Source organism: Panthera tigris, chromosome A1 (genome assembly GCF_018350195.1).
Source record: "Panthera tigris isolate Pti1 chromosome A1, P.tigris_Pti1_mat1.1, whole genome shotgun sequence".
Taxonomy (NCBI): Eukaryota; Metazoa; Chordata; class Mammalia; order Carnivora; family Felidae; genus Panthera; species Panthera tigris.
The window spans coordinates 8,439,199-8,461,275 of record NC_056660.1 but is presented as its reverse complement, the minus strand read 5'-3'; the positions used below and the strand labels follow the sequence as shown (position 1 = coordinate 8,461,275).

Sequence of the window (22,077 nt, the reverse complement as noted above, 5' to 3'; positions counted from 1 at the left end):
CTTCAGCGTATACAAACAATCTTTCCAAGGCTTCCATCAGTTCTCCTTTTGTGAGTGTGATTTTTGACAAGACCAACTAAATTTAAAGGAGAACAAAGAACAATACTTAGTCTTATGACTCCGGTGATTGGTTACCCTGAAGCGTGTGCCTGGTAGGCTCGCAGCCTGGTCAAAATCATCCTTACATAACACGGTCAGAAAAGAACTTTCAATGCCAATGTCAAATTCACAAGCGCATACACTGCACAATGATATTCAAACCCCAGCTAGTGAACCTATTTTACCGAAACCACTAAAGGAAGCAAAACTGTCTCCTACAAAACCCGCATACATTCAACTGTGTAAAGAACATTCAACAGAATATGTCAGGTTAGCACCCAAAAGTTCTCACACGCACCAGATAGAAATTTTGATGTCTGCTGGCTGAATAGACACATAATAACAGCGGTAATAGCATTAATGGGATCTAGACATTCTTAATAATGTCTACAATATTCCATTTCAGTTCGTGACTTGCTAGCAGATAAAAATCTATATTTCAATTCATTTATACTGTATGTTTCTCTCACATTTTGTCTTTTTCTTTTTTTTTTTTTTTTCAATTCAGGCTGCTCTTGTCCAAGAATGTACATCGTAAGGTACCTAACGTGATTTTTTTTAAATTTTTTTTAACATTTATTTATTTTTGAGACAGAGAGAGACAGAGCATGAATGGGGGAGGGTCAGAGAGAGGGAGACACAGAATCCGAAACAGGCCCCGGGCTCTGAGCTGTCAGCACAGGGGCCCGATGCGGGGCTTGAACTCACGGACCGCGAGATCGTGATCCGAGCCAAAGTCGGCGCTCAACCGACTGAGCCACCCAGGCGCCCCAGTACCTAACGTGATTTAACAGTCCTATCATCTGCACAGAAAATTCCACAGGGTGAGATCTGCATTTCACAAAAATGAAGTTTTCTTTTTATCTCATAAGCACCCACTTAAGAATGTCTTCTGACCAACTGAACAGAATTTCACTAGTCCAGCATCTCCCCAGCTTGAAAATACACATTTCTGCATCTCGAGACCTCCAAAATACTGTCTGGACCTTGGCCTTTTGGGTTAGCTCTCTCTGGGTCTCCACCTCACGGGGAGGCAGGACAGGAGAGCGGCGGAACAGGAAGCCTTCGAGGAAACCAGAAAGAGGCTGATGGAGTACTGACAGCTCTGGAACCCTTAACCAAGGTTATTTCCCACCACAGATATATTACCATCCGTACTCCACTCCCCTCACCTTCCTTCCTTACCCTCCCCCTCCAGCTTTCCTTTGACTTAATATATTTCTCTCCCATTTTTTCCCCTTCTAGTTTGGATACCATCCAACCCTGTCTGGATATAGTGGGATTAAGTTAATATGTCTACATTCTGAGAAAGTATCTTAAGCAAAATGTTAAATTATGCATACTCTTACATTTGTACATTAATATAATGACTCTGATCCCCATCACTATGGGTGATTTATTCCACTTTCTATGACCTAGTCTTATGGCCAGTTGTACGAACTTATGAAACAACTAGTCAGAGGTAGAGGCAGCATCTATGGTTTGAGAAAAGTCTCCTCGGCCCTCACTTCTTTTTAACTTCTTATAACTTCTATACAAGACTAAAGGGATCAAGTAGGAGATCTTCATTAGTCATTATGAATCTGAAGGATGCTATGATCAGAAATATTATTATATTGGGGCACTGGGGTAGCTCAGTCGGTTAAGCATCTGACTCTTGATTTTAGCTTAGGTCGTGATCTCATAGTTCGTGAGTTCGAGTCTCACATGGGGCTCCCTGCTGACGGTGCGAAGCCTGCTTGAGAGTCTTTCTCTCTCTCTCTCTCAAAATAAATAAGTAAACTTAAAAAATAATTGTTATATCTTTTAGAAAATCCAAACTGATAATATAATCTAGAATTTCACTAACAGGAGAGCCACTAGCTACAAGTGGCTATTTAAAGTCATTAAAATTAAATACAATTTAGAAGTCAGCTCTTCAGTTACACTAGCCATATTACAACGGCTCAGGAGCACAGACATTGAACATTCCATCATCACAGGAAGTTCTACTGGACGGCCATGTTCTAGGGACACATGAGGATCCTATTACAAACCTACAAATAAGAAAATGCCTTTCTTGGCAACAATAATTAGGATTTTTAATTTTAGAAAAAAAAATGTTACCCTTTTTCATCACAGTAGTGAATTTTGTCTCCAGTTCCTGAGCCAACTGGACACCTACGCCATAAAACGAGTGATTTCCAACTGTCATCCGTGGAATCTCTTAGGGTTGGTACAGCAAGACTGGACAGGGAAGGGGAAAGGCACAGATGGTTTGAGGCTCCCTGCAACCCTTTCCAACCAGCACCTCTGTTTCCAGGGAGTTGTGTTTGTTTGTTTGTTTGTTTGTTTGTTTGTTTGTTTTTAAATGTTTATTTATTTTCAGAGAGTGAGGACACCTGTGCGCACACGCACACGAGCGGGAGAGGTGCAGGCTCACTTACAGTATAACACGGACGAGGCGCTGGAGAGAAGCGTGATCCACCATATCACTGGAGACAGGCCTAACATCTGGTAGATCGTTTCCAGTATAAAGTCATGTTTTCCAGCCTCAAGTTGGCCTTTATGCAGCCCTGCAATTCTCCCTTCACTTCTTACGGACTCATACTGTATTGCTCTAGGTAACCATTATATGCCTTTCTGCTTTATGAAACCCAATTCCATCATGTTTAATCTTTGTAAAAACCCTACTTTTTAATGACCTCAGACCCATCAAGCTACCTAATGTGAATTCCCTGGAGTTCTTTCCTCCTGCCCAGTATTTCTCTGTACTCATCCTTTACCCCTTTCTTTCTCTCTTCTCCACTTGTGTTTGACGTCATTCTTTCCCGTTTCTTCCAGGAAGCGCTCCATCTATCACCCCCACTTATTTTTATCTTCAATGGCTTCTTCATCACTGGATCCTCCCTCTTGGATCATAAACATTCTTATCTGTGTTTTTAAAAAAGCAGGGGAGGGGGCGCCTGGGTGGCTCAGTCGGTTGAGCGTCCGACTTTGGCTCAGGTCATGATCTCACAGTCTGTGAGTTCGAGCCCCACATCGGGCTCTGTGCTGATGGCTCAGAGCCTGGAGCCTGCTTCCGATTCTGTGTCTCCCTCTCTCTCTGCCCCTCCCCTGCTCACGCTCTGTCTCTGTCTCAAAAATAAATTAAAAAAAACATTAAAAAAAGAAAAAGAAAAAAGTGGGGGAGGTATGAAACCAAATACAAAACAACTTTCTCTGTTCCTCTACTGAGTCCTTTCTTTTAAAAAAAAAGTGTATGTATTTATTTGGAGAGAGAGAGAGACAATGTGAGTGGGGGAGGGACAGAGAGAGAGGGAGAGACAGAATCCCAAGCAGGCTCCCCACTGTCAGTGCAGAGCCCGAGACACGGGGCTCGAACTCACCAATCGTGAGATCATGACCCGAGCAGAAATTAAGAGTCAGACGCTTAACTGACGGAGCCATCCAGGTACCCCCTGAGTCCCTTCTTTTTCCTCCACTAAGCATCCTAACATTCACCTCTTTCCTCCATTCTCACCTGCCTTACCCCCTGATAACCCGATTCCTGCCTTCATACATCTTGTTCAAACTGACATCGAAGCTCCCGGTGAGCTCCTAATCATTAAGTCTGCATTTCCATTCTTCCTCATGTTGAGATGTCCCCCTCTGCAGCACAGACTGCATTGACTGACCAGGCGCTTTCGGTGAATTCTGTCCTCCCTGGCCTCTCCTGATGTTCCTCCCTCCTCGCTAACCACGCCTTCTCTGGTTGTGCTCCCTGCTCCTGATCCAGAGACAGGCCCTGCTCGTGTCACATCCCTCCTCTCATCTTGTCCTACTCGCGCTCACCAGTGAGGTCAGTCAAGGCTCCTCCCCTTAATGTCAGAATGTCAGCCCAGTATGTGTATAAATCCACCGGATGAGTTTCTGTGAATGCTTTTCTGGGACTTTGACATGACTCGAGACCCTCAGATTCCGGTCCTGAGCCCACAATTCTGAGAGTGGTACCCTCACCCCCCCCTTCCAGGCACTCCACCCTCGCAGGTGCTCTTGACCTGTCAGCTCTGACTCGTTCAGATTTGGCCCTTTCTTTCCCTCCCTACTGCTGACCCCTTACTTCAGGCTCCCACTAAGCCTCTCCTCCCAGCTCCTGCCTGTGATGGGAGCCAAAGAACCCATGGACTTCATGAAATGTATTCTTTCTCCCTGAAAGTGGAAGATATTATCAATCTGTGGCCCCTGTCCACTGCCTTAAGGAAGATATTGCAAGGATCTTTATGAACCTTCCCAGCAGACGGCCCCGTGCGTGTTATGGCAACGCAAGAAAGCGTGCACTGTTGGCAAAGTTCCTGTAAGAAGTCAAGATGATTCTAGGAGTTAGGCTCAGTTGCTGTTTACTACTTCTTCTCTGTCATCATCCCCAGTGGTGTTAGTGTCGTGATGGAAGGTCACCCCTGACCTGTCATTTCTGCTACAGCTGAAAGCAATAAAAGGTATGAAAACACCCTCCCCCACACTTCCCATCTCTCATAGCCCAATAATCTGAGATGTGTGGCATCAGGCAGAGCGCAGGGGTGCGAGCGGGACTTCCAAGAACCTCACAGCCCTACATTTTACAGATAAAAAGCAGGCCAGCAAAACCTCCGAGCTGCTGTTTGTTAGTGTTCTGAAATTTCGATCTCCCATGGCAGGGTAAAAATAACAAAAAGTAAGGTCTGGCCAGAAGGAAAGCAACTCTAATTTTGGCAGAGCTGAGGTCGCTCATCCCTGGTCTCCCCTATCCAAATGACTTGGCTCACAAATATCATAGTGATTGTTCTCAAATACAGTTCTTTTTTTTTTTTTTTTTAACGTTTATTTATTTTCTTGAGACAGAGAGAGAGCATGAACGGGGGAGGGTCAGAGAGACAGGGAGACACGGAATCTGAAACAGGCTCCAGGCTCGGAGCTGTCAGCACGGAGCCTGACTCGGGGCTCAAACTCATGGACCGTGAGATCATCACCTGAGCCGAAGTCGGACGCTTAACCAACTGAGCCACCCAGGTGCCCCCAAATACACTTCTGATTATTCACCACTTCAGAATCATAAATGGCTGCATAATTTTAACAGAAGAAAGCCACAGGATCCTAGCTCCTGAGAGCCAAAAGTGGGCAATTTATTTAATTCGATCTCTTCCAAGTTTATAACAAAAATCGGAGTCCAGTGAGGTTAACTGACCTTCCTCAGAACTGTCCTATTACCGTAAATGCTGATTTTGATGCATATCTTGCACACAAGTATGGCATATTTCTTATCTTGACCCCTTCCCACAGTCCAAGGATCCTTTCTTTATTAAATATCTTGAATAAGCTAGAACACGCTAGACTATGGCACTTAGAAACCTCTTGAGGGACAATATGATTTCCAACAGTTCTGTCCACATAGCTGAGTATAGGTGGATAAATTAGATGTTACTTAAGCAATAAAGAAAATGTTTTCACTTACAGGCAATGCTGCATAGTACTCAGAAGAACCATGTTCTCCTTTGTAAATGAGTGTGAAGGAAGCAAAGAAAGAAGAAAAAAGAACTGAGTGGGAAGAATCTGGAAAATTAACAGCAAGAGTCAGTGAACACGATTCTATTTTTTCCTTATAAAGAATACTTTAAATTACATAATTACAGATTCCAGGGAAATAGGTATTTAAATCCATCAGTGACATGTGTTTGACTTCCTCATTTGCAGAGAAAATCAGAAGCTTATTTTGGTTTTTGTTCTCACTCTTCTCTTTTCCTCGCCCACCTAAATCGGATTGAGATATTTGACAAAGTAAGACCCTAGTACAATGGAAATTAGACTCTAGCGAAACGAGAGGCTGCGTGAAGCTCTTTACACACTACAAAATCCAATGTTCCCACTTTTTCCTACAGACATTAGAAAGGCACAGAAATAAAATCAGATCCAACTCCCAGTTTCTATTTTGAGCAGGGGTTTTAAATGCCATCGGCTTAGATTAATGTGCTATGAATTAGTCACCTTGCATAAATATGTTTCATTTAAAGGAAACCCAAATGAATGTGTTTCCTTAAATGATAACATGCTAAGGGCATGGCAGAACCCTTTTAGATAAAGAAAACAAAACAAGACTTTCCTTGCCTGTATTTTATAAATTTCCAAACAGCGTGAAGCTTAAAGCCCAAAAGAGATACCCATGAAAATCTACCGATCGGCTTCTAGAACTGCCACCTTTAATGTTGCATAAATGATAAATGTTTCATCTTAATGTTCAGAGAGGTATTCACCGTACATGACAGAGGGGATTATAAAAATTTAGAAATGAAATAGACATCATCTCCCTGACTTATATGTTATCATTACCACTTTCCCATGCCAGACACAGTTAATCCATCAGGGCCATTTTTCCAAATGAGCTTTTAAATCCTTCTCAACATAGAACTTTATGCACACAGCCAATGAATGGAAATGGTCATTGAACCATTATCGTTATTAATATGCAAGGCCCTTTTCTGAGCACTTTGCCTTTCATCCATTCCATTTAATATTCCCAATCCTATGGTGGTTGTTTACACTTATTTCTATCTATTCTTATTTTACAATGGGAAAACAGAGGCCCTGAGAGATTAAGTAACTGGCCCCAAGTCACGGAGCTAGTGAATGGTGGAGACGGGACACAAACCCAAGCAGCCTACTTCCTTCACCACTATGCTATCTGGTGTCTTCAGAAATGAAAGCCAATGCGGGGGGGGAGATGAGATTTTAACCTTCTTTTATGGAAAAAAAGTAAAGTAAATAGTGCAATAAGCCTTCACAGTTCCATCATCCAGCTTCAAGGAACATGAACAATTTACCTATCTTTTTTTAGCTTTTTTCGGAGGTTTTTTTTTTTTTTGCCAGATTATTTCATAGCAAAGCCAGAACACTGTCATAACCTAAAATGTGGAATAATGAGATCTGAAGATACAATGCAGTGGTGCTGAGACAGGCGGCGGGGGGGGGGGGGGGGGGGGGGGGGGGCGGGGGCAGGGGAGGGGATAAAGGGCGTGAGGGCTTTCCTTACCCTTACCCCCAACTCAGGAGGGTTAGGTGTTCCCCCTTTTATATGCCTCCTCCCCACCCACCACCCACCCACCAAACGCTATGCAGTCTTCAGCCATGGTCACACTCTCAGTTCCCTATGTGGATTTATTTTCACACTCCTGTCTCTCTGCTGGATTCTAACTTTGCTAGAATAAGATCATGGTGTCTCAGTCACAAGAGCTGCAGTGCTGAGCTCTGGGCTTATCCCACAACAGATGCCGAAAGAGGGCTGGTTTGGGGAAGGGAAAGTGGACAATCTGACAGTCACAAAACCAGACAGCCAAGAAAAATGGGGCAGCTCAACTAGACATGATAAAAATATCATCCCCGAAATTTCAGTTTACGTTTCTTACAACGAAAAATGGTCAACTTTTTAAAAAACAAAATGGGATACATTCACGCTCTAATCCCATCTCCAGGTGGACCTGATAATTATTTGAGTGTTTTGAAAAGGAAGTACAAAGATGTCAATAAGGCTTAATCTCAAATAGGCAAGAGCTTCTCTGAAATCTGACCTCACAGGTCCCTTTCAGCTCCTTTCTCCATGAATAAAAAATGACTCCCTCCTTGCCAATGGAACATGAAATAGATTAATGACTGTTTTAGTAGGAGTTATTAATAATACTTCTTGGCAACTCTGAACTTATTTTGAATTCATGTCAGATACAGAAAATCAAAAGTGTTATTTATGTAAATGTAGTTTATGGTATTCATGAGCATAAATGCTGAAGTTAACATTACAAAAAGCTTTCCTATTAACCCTTAGTTTCATTGATTAATCTTCCAAAAAGGCTAGTGATTTTCCAGTTTAGAATATTATCTCCAGAACCCAAATCCTATTTGATAATTAAAAGAACATCTACTGACTTAAGTACTTCAATAAAAAATAAATGCTAAAACGTAATGAAAATATCTAACCTCTCCAATTAAGATATTTAATTTTGAAGACTCTTAAATTCTCCCATGAAAAGCCTCAATGGTAGGGTTTTATGCCAATTCTTTTAAAGTGGCTAATTATATGCAAGGAGATATATAGGTTATTAGAGATCTATGAAACTATTAAGTCAGTCTACATGATGATTTATCTCTGAATATAATTATACTTTAAATGACCTATTATCTTTTCTACTCTTTGAGTTGTACAGATTATCCATAAGTACACCATGGTCCATAGAAGTAACATTTTAGAGATTCCAGAAAACTATGAAACCCACACTGATGAAGAACTTCGCCAACTATCAAAACCCATGAAAGTCTTAATGAAGTGAAAATAAGTTCCCAGTACAAGATACTTCTGAAAGCTGCTCAGGTTCCTCTAAGGGATCTCTCTTGATCCATACTCTTACATAAGAGAAAATGATAGAGAATTTCCACTGGGAAAGAATTTCTCTTGACACTGTACTATTGTCAAGGCCATGTTAGGTATAACACGAAGGATACTAAAATTATCAAAGACCTAGCTGCTATCCTCAGGGAGCTGACAATCCGTAGGGGAGACAGGGCATAGAAACAAGTAAGTACCACCAGCCGGTGTGTGATAATCCACAGAAGTGATCCAAGCAAGGGGCCACGGGAGTTCTCAGGAGAAAAGATGGTTTCTGGTTCACAGATGAAGGAAGACTTTTGAGAGGAAGTGGTATTCGAATTACGCCCGAAAAACTTACAGAGAAACTTGGTTGGGAGTAGGGGGAGAGCATTACACGGATGAATGGTTTACACCAACACCACAAAGGAAAGCACAAGGCCCTCAGAGAAAAAAGTGAACGATTCTGGTTGGCCAGTTGAGGGTGCACACGAGGGGATGGTGTGTGGGATCTGCCAGAGCAGATCATGGAGGACCTAGAACGTCCGGCAAGGAACTGTAGCAAGCGCAGGGGCACCATGGAGCAATCATAACAGGGGGGGAAGGGAAAATGATCTAGGACCACATGCGCTAAGGATTACAGAGTGACGACGCAGCGGGAATGGCTTAGGTGAGAGGTGCTACAGATTTAAAGTAAGGTGAGCGGACGAAAGAGGATGGAGTACATGAGAGAGTGAGAATGGACCAGATGTGATCACTGAATAGAAAGGACGACAAAAAGAAGGTGAGAGGAAATGCTGATCCCGAAATTTCCAGCCTCAATAGCCCGATCACAGATATCATTAACAGAGTGACCGTGAGAGAAGGTACCGGTCTGGAAACGATAATAAAAGATTCATTTGGGGGAAATGTTCAATTTGAGACAATTTGGGTCGGCCTGTTGGAGGTGTTCGGCGTCGTGTGAAATGTGGGTCAGTGGTTCCAGAGGGAGGTTGAGGCGGCAGATCAGAGTCGGCAGAGTGTTCAAAGTGCTAAGAGCTGATAGTATGGATAAGATGAACACGGGGAAGCCTAAAGAATTGGCAGAGGGGTGCCTGGGTGACAGCTCAGGTCATGATCTCACAGTTTGTGAGTCTGAGCCCCGCATCGGGCTCTGCGCTGACGGTGCGAAGCCTGCTTGGGATTTTCTCTCTCCTTCCCTCTCTCTCTGCCCCTCCCCTGCTCTCTCTTGCTCTCTCAAAAATAAATAAACTTAAAAAAAAAAAAACCAATTGGAAGAGATGCCTCGTGAGAACAACTTTGGGGAGCTCAAGCACATAAGGCCTCGGGGTACGAAACACAGATGACTCTACAAGGAACTAACTGGCAGGCACATGAGGGGATATGCCAGATATCGCAACCCCTCAAATTCAGGGGGTTTTCTCGATGCACCAATAGCTCTCCTACAAAAGATCTCCCAGAGCCCATCTCCACCTCCCAAAATACAACCCCTCTGAGAAACTCCCCGATCACCCCAATCAGAAATTAACCCTCCACCCCAAGCCAGGAACAATCACCCAACTTTGTATCATTTTGAAGGCTGTAGGCACATATACGCTTGTGTCGTGATCATTTATACAATGCCAACCTCTCCGTCCACCTCGCCAGCTGTATTCCTACTTCCCCAAACGCTACTACCTCTCTGCACCAGGGAAAGAAACAAGAAGAAAGCCCTCATTTTTCTTTTTTTACTTTTTAAGTTCTTTGTCTCGTGAGCTCTGGTCTTCGCTCACCCCATGGAGAACATGTGGCAGATTCGAATGGAGACGACGTGGGAGGGAAACCATAAGGGGCCACTGCAAATACCACCATCTACATCATATTCTTTTTAGATAGAGATTTTCTTCTTTCTTGAGCACTCAACACGTTAGGTGCTACTCAGAATACACAATGAGATAAGATCCTCTACAGAAATTATTCTATCTTTCGGTGATACGAACTATTTTCATTAATGGTTAATTCATGAAATCCTCAAGTTTCCCTACTCCCCTCCATACCCTCCAAAAGTTTAACTTTAAATTGTACCTATCCACTGGGAAAATCAAGTCTACAGCTAATTGCTGATAGATCTGACAACTAGATACAGTTTAGGCTCTAATACATTACCAGCACTAAATTCCACAGTAATTTTTCTTCTCTAAGATTTTTTTTTTGGTTTGGTCTCTGAAAACTATTAAAAAAAAATTATGAGCTACACACTGGGGCAGACCTGCTCAAATATATGATTTAAAGTTTAAGCTTAAGTTAGGGAATTACTTTGTCTCTCTTCAGTTTAAATCTTTAAAAAAGCCGTGAGTTGCTAACTAGGGTAATTTGGTATTTTATTTGAGGTTCTAAAGGTACCAGCCTCACAATCTTCACGTGATGAACCTATAAAGGAGTGAAGGGGGCTGGGAGGGCTGTCACCTGCAATACAATGAATGTCAAGGTTCTGTACCAGTCCACAGGAACTGAGTGACTAGTTGGCAATTACAGGGAGGCAGCCTGAACCCACACAGAGCACTGCCTCGTGACGAGAGCTATCCCGTCTCAAAGGCAGCTTCTTCACAAGATGGAATGTTCTCTATCATTCAGTGTTTACACAGGGGCTGGCTGACAACCCAGGAAGTGGGGGAAAGGTGAGTTCAGTCTACAGGGTCCCTCCAGGCCACTCTGACTCTAACTTGCTTCACGAACAGGAAGAAAAGACTTTAAATCATGAGTGGTTCTTCACCTTATGTGGCAACTTTAAGGACTACATAGAAGAAGAACACTGGCCCAGGAGCCAGAATGAGTCACTTTGATCTCAGTTTGCTAGCTTTAAAATGAGGGGGTGGACTGGGTCCCAAGATACCCTGATTTTAGGGTCTCTTCAAAGGGCTTCATAATAGAAGTAATATGATCTAAGTACATACAGGTATAATTCATTTCTCTGTGTCTGCTCCATTTGTCAAAACTTTGTGGAAAAGATTAAAAGACACGGAAGGGCCCTTGACTTAGTGCCCAGTGGGTCTGAAGACACGGTAAAGAACCAGAGTCCAGGGTGGAGAGTAGATTCCACACCCAACAGCCGAGACCCAGGTCCAGGGGAGCCCAGGGGTCTCTCCTCTCCACTCTCATTGTCACCTGCCCCTCAGGACCCTTTAGAAAAGCTGCAGGGAGAGCGAGCTGTAGCTAAGCCAAAGTCATCCAGGAAACACTAAGTTCATAATGAATCACTGTAAAGTGTCCTAAATATAGCATGCTTCGGTCATCGTGGACACTGTTCGGACTGTTTATAGGCACATGAGTATCTAAAAATATGAGCTGCGCACTTTCAAACAGTTCCTTATTAGAGTCATGTTTCAGATTTTGAGACATCTACTGTGCCATAATATAATTCCTAATTACTGTGGTATTCCTAAATGCAATTCTATGTGAATGTACTGTTTGAAGAAAGACCAATGTTCCAAGAAGGAAAAAGGAACCAGCTCTGATATGCTAGCTGTTTCCATGAGCTAAACCAACAAAGCTTTGCTCCTGTGGTTTGATCTAAGGACTTTTGGCTCTTTTGAGTGCCTCATATTTTACTTAATCCTTGTCATCAAAGCATCATCCCTCCACTAAAGAACAGAAACAAAATTTTTGACATTACATCTAACAACAAGTATTAGCAGGTGGTTAATGGCACTCAGATATCAATTCAAATAAGTGAGAAATTTTTCTGTGGTTTATTGGTGAAGTATAAATTTTACACATGGTTAGGTGGCAAATCAATTCTAATGCTGCTTTTTTAAAAACTGGAAAAGAATTCTAAATGCATATCTATTATGTATTAATAACTAATGCGTTACATATTCATAATTATGTATTAATAATTAATTTATTATTTTACTATGAAGTCTTTAAAGTAGGAGTTATTTTCCTTGGCACATAATGGCTCTTGCCTCCCTGGGTGCTCAGGGTGTCCCTCTCTAGCATCCGTTCAAGCAGATGTGAGAAGAAATGACGTAAGCACACCTGGAATTATTCTGTCCACACCTATCAGCTCTCCTTTAGCAAAAACTGCTACCATGGGAACGAAGCTCAATCATCCCGAGACGATTCTTATTTTTTAAAGAAACCAAGGCCTTAACTACTTCCTCGGAAAGATATATACCGAAAAATACTTTTTTTTTTTTATAATTACTCACTCATGCTGCTTCCTCTAAAAGAGAAACATGCCACCAGGGATTTTACTACTAAAAAAGATGACAAATAGTTGCTCCTATACTTAAAAATCTTCAGATTGTCAATACGCACACACGTGGGAAAATATGAGTTACACATTTGCAAAGAGCTCTTTCAGATCTTGAGAATCTGGTGAAATCCCTAATGACAAGTGTATTCCTGTGTGAAAGCAGTTCTGAGATGCAGCACCTTTAGCAAACCAAGTGAGCAAAAAACCTCTCAGAAACTGCTTACAAACACATCAAGATAAAGGAAAAGGTAATGCATTATTTTTAGGAATAACTAGGTAGACCAAAATTTAGAACTTTGCAGGTATGAATGTGCCACGCATCATCTCTGTGAACCCAAGAAAGGATAGAGAAAGAGCAAGCTCGGAGAAAAGAAATTTAGAAAATAATATAAATCAATCTTGTTCTCCACCTCTCCCCTCCCATATACCCCGTCTTGTCCTCTGTTTCTTTCTCTTGCTACTTACTTCAGCACGATTCAACTACTGTAATCCCTCCCGAACAGCACTCCACATGAAAACCTCTAAGACTTCCCTGGTCCTCTGGCCAGTTCTTGCTAACCAATGTCCGAGATGTCATGGTTTCAGATCTAATAACAATGACTTTGAAGTTGACAGGCTGAGACGGGCTTTGGTCATCAAAGGCTCAGGTCAGTGGGGCAGCCTCCAGGTCTCCTTTAGAACGGTGGCTGTTTGTGACTTGTTCTGAGACTATTAATTCATACTTTAAAACACAGCTCCCAACATCAGTCTCGGGAGCCAGGCCTAGAGTAGCATCACTCAGCCAATGGGGACCTTTCTGGGCAGAACTGAAGAAGCTCAGCTCTACTTTTCTATTTTTCACACTGTTTAGGTAACTTTGAGAAATCCAGCCAAGTGCTCCACCAAAATGAAGCCATGACAGGTAATCCCAGGTGACTAAAAGGATTCTCACCACTAATATCTAATACATAATATGCTTCATGATAGCACAACATGGGAACACCTGTGTTGGATCTTTCTTTGACTTCTTACATAGAATCCATGAGCAAAGGGCTCCTGGAATCAGTACCTGGTTAAGTCATTTTCTAGATTTAAGTCTTTTTCTGGCACTCTAATTCCTCATAATTGAAAAAAATGATAGTGCCAAACAGGCCTTTTTTCCTTCAGTAGATCATTTTCTAAAGTCCTAACAATGGTAGATTAAGGAAGTAAATAATATAATATAATATAATATAATATAATATAATATAATAGGAAGTCAAATCAACTCTTTCAAACGCAAAGAAATGAAGCCGTTATACCCATATGCCCATATTGAAGAAATGCCCATATTGAAGAAATGAAGATATGGCCATTCACCTGCCCCGGTGTGGTCCTAGGGGCGTGTCCCACAGGGAACAACGCAGCCGGCCCCGCCCACCCGCCCCGCCCACTTACGGTTGGCCAGTCTGCTCTGCTCCGGCTGCGCGCTGTCCGCGGACTGGGTGCTGGAGACCGAGGACACGCTGGAGCTCCGCACGAAGCCAAACGCCGCCAGCTTGGCTGCTGGGAGACGTGAGTATCCAGGAGGACGAAGTCCAGATTTTGGTAGATTGGATTTTGCAGCATTTGAACCGGAGGCTTTCTTTAAATCTGCTATAACGAACCCAAACCAAACAAACAAACGAAAAAAATCAGTTGACAACGAGACAGAGGAATACACAGACTATGAATAGTAATCTAACTCTATCATAAACTGAACACAATTGATGTTGTACAGTGCGGTTCAGCATAGTCACAAATACGTCTTTATGAGAAAAGCTCCTCGCTGTGGGCTGGGAGCTTCAGAGAACTTACACAGGAGGAGAGGCAGCAGGCAGATGAGAAAAGAACAGACAACTAGCCCTATTATACGGCCATAAATAAAGGTAGACAGTGCTTAGAACGCTGAATGGAATGAACTTGTACTGTTGCAAGCTACCCTAGAATTGCGAAAGTGACATACACCTTAGAGTCTGACATGCAATGGGTAAAGAGCCCTTGTGGTAAATATTCATCAGCAATTATAAACACTTGGTGAGAAACCAGAGAAGCATGTACAAAAGAGTTGTTTGCTAGCATTCCGTTCATTGTAGGAATGAGGTGAGCATAAACTGGGGAACTGGCCAGGTTGAAATCCAGTCTGTATGATTTACGGGCTGTGTAACCTTGGGCACTTGACCCAACACTTCAGAACCAATGGAAGGGACTGGTGGTGATAAAACTGGCCTCAAAGATATATTACAAATATTACTGCTTGTAAGAGAACTTGATGGATGCTCTAGTTAACACTACTAGGCTTTTTTTATTCTTTTTCCACGATGTGTTTTTATGTTAAACTAAAATTCGAAAATTAAACTAAGCTTAAAATTAGTTCCCAAATATGTGCAAAGCCGGCTAATTTTGAAATAATACAACATCATGTTATAAATTTACCATCTCAGCATGATGATGTCTGAATCAGGCTCTGTTCATAGCCGCTGCAATGATCATCTCCACACTAAAAGAGCCTTTCAATACCAGATAGAACCAGAATGTTATCACACACAAATGCCCTTTATTAGTCCTTAAAAGGAAAAAGGGGCGGGGCGCATGGGTGGCTCAGTCGGTTGAGCATCCAACTTCAGCTCAGGTCATGATCTCGCGGTCCATGAGTTCGAGCCCCGCGTCGGGCCCTGTGCTGACAGCTCGGAGCCTGGAGCCTGTTTCAGATTCTGTATCTCCCCCTCTCTCTCTGGCCCTCCCCTGTTCATGCTCTGTCTCTCTCTGTCTCAAAAATAAACGTTAAAAGAAAAAAAGATTAAAAATAAATAAATAAATAAATAATAATAATAAAAAGGAAAAAGGGGCAAGTGTCCTAATATTCTATATAAATTTCTAGTCAAGCCATTTAGGAACTTTCAGCTGCAGCCATATTTACTGTGAGTGCTTATATGCAGACCGTTCAGCAGTGTTCCTCACTCTTTATTATCTACTAAAAGATTAACCAGGTTGCAAACTAATAATAAAAGAAGCCATTTATTTTTTTTAACGACATCTAAAAATCAATGAAGAATCTACATTAGAAACAGATCTATGTGTGGAAATCTTTTTTTTTTCAATATATGAAATTTATTGTCAAATTGGTTTCCATACAACACCCAGTGCTCATCCCAAAAGGTGCCCTCCTCAATACCTATCACCCACCCTTCCCTCCCTCTCACTCCCCATCAACCCTCAGTTTGTTCTCAGTTTTTAAGAGTCTCTTATGCTTTGGCTCTCTCCCACTCTAACCTCTTTTGTTTTTTTTTTTCCCTTCCCCTCCTCCATGGGTTTCTGTTAAGTTTCTCGGGATCCTATGTGTGGAAATCTTTAGAGAACCAACAGATGCCATGGTGGACCACTGGTGTCTCTTCCTCTACCGGGAGCTCTCCCTAAGAGTGAGTCTGTAGTCAGTTGCACATCCATGTGAAAACAGAATACGCACAACTCTGGTTTCTTGATTTCTGGGTCAGGAGGAGGAGGAGAAGGAGGAGGAGGAGGAGGAGGAGGAGGAAAAATTGGGTGAGTGCAGAGAGCTGGGGCTGCAGTATTCCCGATTCAGTTCTGTCCTAATGCTTGGGGGAAAAACGTTCAAATATGATGAGAAATAATCACTGCTTAATAAGTAATAATGGCCCTTCTGTATCAGCAATTAAATGCCATGTCAACGCCTCCAACTGTTCTCCTATCCTTTTGCGTACTTTTAGGTGATATCCCCAGAACAATGAAAGTATCCCCATGTATCAGATACCATCTTCACACTAAGTTTATGCCAACTCAATTTTGAACAGTGCCTGTAAAACAGTAAAAGAGTTGCTAAAAAATCAGATGCAATTTCAACAGTAAGTATACACTAAACCCACTACATTTGGATACTAGTTTTGGTTATATATAACCTCTTTCCCAGCCCAGTTAGTCAATAACTGACCTAAGGTTACATCAAGTCACATGAGAAGAACGTGGACTAATTTTTTTCCCAAGAAAACAAACCCATATTTGGGAATGAAGGAAAGTTCAAAATTTCTAACAGAGAACCTTGGCACGTAGTAAACATTCATTTAATATTTAAGAATGAAAACTTAGTTTATTAAATCATTATGTAAGGCAATAAGGGCATGGGAAATGCTCAAGGAGGAATTTGTTCTACCCTACCCTTACCCATATTCAATGATTGTTCGTGCCGTTGGAAGAAAGGTAGCGGCAGAACGTGTAGAGAGAGGACTCAACAACGCAGGGACCCAAGTACACACGAAGTAAGGCTCTAAGTGACTTCCAGGCTTTCACTTTCCCTTAGTCCAGTCCAGCTCTCCCTTCCAATAAAGGCACATGGGGTGTGTGTGTGTGTGTGTGTGTGTGTGTGTGTGTGTGTGTAGGCTACTTGTGGGAGTATGTCTTGCCCCAACTCTCAGTATACATAATTTTTCTAAATTTTATATAATTTATACATCAAGCTACTATCCAACGGTCTCTCTTTCTACCAGATAAATCTCACAAATAGTTTACATACCTCTGGGGTTTGGAAGAGCAGGTCTTATTGTTCTTGAGAAACCACCAGTGTCTAGCACGGTGGTTTTGACGTTATTATTCAATCAAGTTTAGCTGAAGTTTGCAGTAATCAAGCTTGCACACATTAATGCAGCCTGTGTGTGAGCTGACCTGCACTGGTCTCTCTGCATGAGAATTAGGCTGGGCTGGGGCTCAAAACTCAGTCTTCTAAACAAGCACCTCAGCGATCCTCATTCAGTAGTGCCTGGACCACACTTTGAAAAGGTCAACAGAAGATGACATGCCCACTTGCCCTGTGAAAGGTGCTCTTGTGCATTACATTCAGCTGCTCTGAGTGAATGTGCCTTAGGTTAATCTTAGTTTCTCAAAAAAGGAATTTAATTAGAAAAATGTGCACTCCTTACTATTTTTCAAGTGCAGCATGTCAGAGGAATATGTTTTTTTCAATTACTCAGTGTCCTTGGGCTATTTAAGAATATTGACAGAAATAACCTATCAAGGTGCATAATAAGCCCTCGGTAAACAAATGATAACAATTAATGTTAAATAAAACTGAGCACACATAAGAGAGACCTCTTCCACAATGGTGGCACAAGCTCCCTGGACACTTTCTCCAGTGAAACAACCATTATTAGTAAAAATTATTTTATTTTTTATTAAAAAAAGTTAATGTTTATTTTTTGAGAGACAGGGTGCGAGTGGGGGAGGGGCAGAGAGAGAGAGAGAGAGAGAGAGAGAGAAAGCACCTGATGCGGGGGTCGAACCCGTGAATCATGAGATCATGACCTGAGCCAAAGTGGGATGCTTCACCGACTTAGCCACTCAGGTGCCCCAGTAAAAATTATTTTTAAAAAACAACAATCACTTGCAGTTTCTAGAAATTGTTCCAAAGGCATACAGTGAATAAAGAAACATTTACATATGAAAATCTACTAAATCCAGTAAAAATAGATTGGATGGCACTTGAGCCTAATGCACTCCTTTCCTCCTCTGCAACCCTGTCCCATCTCAGCATGATGACAGCTCTCATGTGGGTGGCTGTGGCCAAGGCAACAGGTTTCCTCTCCCCCTGGCAAGAGGTACCACATCTCACCGGGAGAGGCAGGCTACCACCATTTCCCACCCTTATCCCTCCCCTAGGTCCATGTTGCAGAGGCTAAATTACATGCAAGCAAGAGGCTAAGAGGTCAGAGGACCCTTCACCCAGTCCCAAGTAAAAAGGCAGAGGCACTACCCCAGGCACAAAAGGCCAAAAATCACTGTTGTCCTGGCTTACTTGTAGGCTAGAGGTTCAATATCAGGAGACGTAAAGGGAGAAGACCAGAAGCTACTGCCCACCACCCCCCCCGCCGCCTAGCACCCATTTGTAAATCAGGAGTGCCACTCCTAGAGGGACAGACCACTGTCCCTACCACACCCCCCAGCAGAGTCATGACTAAGAGATTTGCCCAATGGTAGAGATTGGCCATAAGAATGAATATCACTGAAGCACTCTGCAATGCCCACATTAAAAAAGAATGATGGGGCTTCTAGGTGGTTTAATCAGTTGAGTGTCTGACTCTTGGTATCAGCTCAGGTCATGATCTCATGGTTTGTGAGGTTCTGCCCTGTCAGCGCAGAGCCTGCTTGGGATTCTCTCTCTCTCTCTCTCTCTCTCTCTCTCTCTCTCTCTCTCTCAAAATATATAAACTTTAAAAAAAAGAAGAAAGATGTCGCAGCAACAAAGTAAATCTAAATGGACTAAATGGACTAAAAGTCCATCTAAAGACATTGAAAAAAGATAAGCAAACGAAGTCTGAGCAGAAGGAAGGAAATAATAAATACTAGGATGGTAATAAATATAACAAAATGGAAAAATAAAAGAGAAAGTCAACAAAATCAAAAGTTGGTTTTTAGAAAGATCAACAAAGTCGACAAACCTTTAATTACACTGACCAAGGAAAAAAGAGAGAAGACTCAATTTGTAAAATTAAGAATGAAAGAGGGGACATCACTGCTAATCTTGCAAAAATAAAAAGAATTATAAGGGAATATTATGAACAACTATATCTCAACAAATCAGACAACCTAGTGAAAGGAACAAATTCCAGAAAAACACAAAGGAAAAAAAAATAGAAAATCTCAATATACTTACAACAAAGAAATTGAATTAGTAATCCAAAAACTTCCCACAAAGAAAAGCCCAGCACAAATGTCTTTGAGAGAAAATTCTATCAAGCATTTAAATAAGAATTGACACCAGTTCTTCACAAATTATTCCAGAGAAACAGAAAGAGAGAGGGAGAGAGAGAGAGGACACTTCTACACTCATTCTATAGGTCAGCGTTACCTTGATAACAAAACCAGACAAAAACATCATGAGAAAAGAAAATAATTTCTTCCATATGCAAAATTCTCACCAAAGAAATAGCTAACTAAAACCAGCTACATATAAAAAGTATTACATACTGTAACCAAGTGCGATTTATCCCAGGAATGGAAGATTGGGTTAACATGGAAATCAATGTATTGTACCACAGGAAGAAAAACGACATGGCCTTCTCAATAGATGCAGAAAAATCTCTTGACCAATAACAAGATCATCTCATGATAAAACACCTAACAAACCAGAAACAATAGAAAGATGTCCTCAACCTGATGAGTGGATGAAAACAAAATGCATAGCTAACACCATACTCATGGAAAAAGACTAAATGCTTCTCCCATAGATCAAGAACTAGGCCAAGATGTCTGCTTTCACCACTTCTACTCGATATTTTACGGAAGGTTCTAGCCAGGGCAATTGGGCAAGAAAATTAAAAGCCACGCAGGTTGGGAACAAGAAGCAAATCTTTCTCGTTTTGTAGATCACACAATCTTGTATGTAGAAAATCCTGTGAAATTTCTGAAAACGATTAGAATAAACGAGTTCAATGTATAAAAGTCAATTGTATTTCTTATATACTTGCAATAAATAATCCAAAAGTGAAATTAATAAAGTTTCATTTACAACATCAACAAGATAAAATATTTAGGACTGTCAGATTCCCCTTTTTTATGTTTAACTGCGAAGCGTTATCAGGTTTCAAAACCCACGCCCCTCTTATACTCCCTGCCCCCTTGCACCCCACATCCGGGAAAGCTGATAGGAAAGCCCAGGGCTGCCCCCTGAGGCCAAAGAGTGAAACTACACAAGCCCCCATCCACTTCCAAGGGCACTCTCCCCCCCCTGCCCCAACCCCTGACAATACGATAGGCTGAGCCAGGATCCTTCCCTCGCTCATTCAAGTCATTTCACACCTGCGGGAGAGGCCAGCACTGCTCTCCCCAGACACCTCAATTAGTAAGTAAGAAACTCCCTCGTAAACTGCTTTGCGTCTGACATCGTCAGTCTTGACACCTAAACCAAATTTGGGGTGGGGTCCACCCTGTCTCTTCAGGGTGACCACAACAACAGGTGGCATGACCAGGATGCAGAGACGGAGACCACCATCACGGGGGGCCTTTCTTCGTGGTTTGCTTGCAAGCTGGCTCTGCTGCCTAACAGAAAACATGCCCTTGGAGTTGCTGCTGGCTGGCTAGCTCGTGCTTTGAGGTATGCTGCTCTGTTCCGCGTTAGAGAGTCCTGCGGAGCCTCTGTCAGGGACTAACCTGACCCCAGGGGGAAGTTGCAATAATTAACTGGTTTTTTGGAGACAGGAATATGTGACTGGGGCGGGGTCCTTGGCATGGCCTTGGGTCATGTATCTTAGCCTGGACCTCTCTGCACGTCTTACAGCGGAGTCGTAACTGACGCCAGACTCGGGGAAAAGACCACCTTGTGCTGCATACAGGTCCACTGGGTGATCACTCATGAGAAAAGCAGTCATTAGGGGTAAAAAACAAAAAAGAGAAAAAGCCATTATGTGAAGTGCTGAGGTCAGCACTCCTAACAGCAAATGGCTCAGCAGGACTCTGTTGCTGCTGCTGCCGTCTATGCCTCTGTTGCAACAAAAATCCTGATTCTCAGGGTTATAGAGAAAAATACCCATGGCATCTCTTCAGTATAGTGAAAGGGGTTAATTCGAATCCTCTTTAAGCCTGGGGTCCTTAAATCCTACAAAGTAACCCCAGCCATGGGGGAGGCCTCCAACCCTGATGACACTGATTTGAAGCTCTCTGGAGGAAATCTAGAAATACAGGCGGAGAAGAGAGAATCCTTAGTAAAAACAAAGGGGAAAGAAAAGAATAGGGTGGTGGGGGAAGGAAGAAGAGAAGAAGTCCGGATTTGGCAGAATAAACAAAAAACGGAAACAGAGGGCTACAGCTGGACCCAAATGGAAATCCAAAATTTACTAAAAGAATTTATCCACCAAAAGATACAAGGGCACTGACTTTCGCACCTTGACAACATAGCTTCTGAATTAATCTTAACATCTCCTTAAATGTACCAACTGGCAAAACTTTGTGCCTCTAATCAATACTGGGGCTCAAACTACAGCTCTACCTGGGGATCTCCTTAAATTTAAAAAATGTATCCCCTATAACATTGTATCATCTTAAGGGAATTACTGAACAAGAAATGAAGGAAACCCAGATATGCTTCACCCTAACCATAAGAATTACCATCTTGCCCAAATTCCCCAGCGTCAGAGCACCCACTGCCCTACGCTATCCCACAGCGGGCATGAATGCTCTATGACTGATACGTTTGAAGAGAGGTAAGTTTTTGACCCATAAAAACTTGGCTTGACAAAATGGGACCCTGCAGGCCATCCCTACAGTTAAGGCAGTGATATGACTTGGTGTACATTAAAGCGAGGCCCGCAAGAATTGAAACCCTTCCTACAGGACCACTGCCGTTCATTTAACAAGCCAATCTGGCCCATTCTTGGCCCCTCAGTCACTGTTTTCC

At 42.3% G+C, this 22,077-nt stretch overlaps 1 protein-coding gene and 2 long non-coding RNA genes across 12 annotated transcripts in view; 2 read left to right on the top strand and 1 right to left on the bottom strand.

Annotated features, from left to right (window-relative positions):
* The window catches only part of MTUS2 (microtubule associated scaffold protein 2), a 566,317-nt gene that overhangs the window by 300,362 nt on the left and 243,878 nt on the right, over positions 1–22,077 (bottom strand). For 8 of the 9 annotated variants that reach the window (XM_042990845.1, XM_042990774.1, XM_042990765.1 and 5 more), the window contains one exon: positions 14,097–14,294. In XM_042990845.1, coding sequence (XP_042846779.1) covers positions 14,097–14,294 — 198 coding nt within the window. The remainder of the gene's footprint in view (positions 1–14,096; positions 14,295–22,077) is intronic. The other variant, XM_042990867.1, reaches the window with a different exon arrangement.
* Positions 2,620–5,618, top strand: LOC122240226. Its single transcript, XR_006219648.1, has 3 exons — positions 2,620–2,702; positions 4,355–4,556; positions 5,551–5,618. It is a non-coding gene; the product is annotated as an uncharacterized LOC122240226 (long non-coding RNA).
* On the top strand, positions 14,120–20,116 carry LOC122240211. 2 transcript variants are annotated; one of them, XR_006219602.1, is made up of 4 exons: positions 14,120–14,213; positions 16,001–16,096; positions 16,406–16,540; positions 19,724–20,116. It is a non-coding gene; the product is annotated as an uncharacterized LOC122240211 (long non-coding RNA). The 2 variants fall into 2 exon arrangements; XR_006219617.1 differs by having other exon boundaries at positions 19,678–20,116.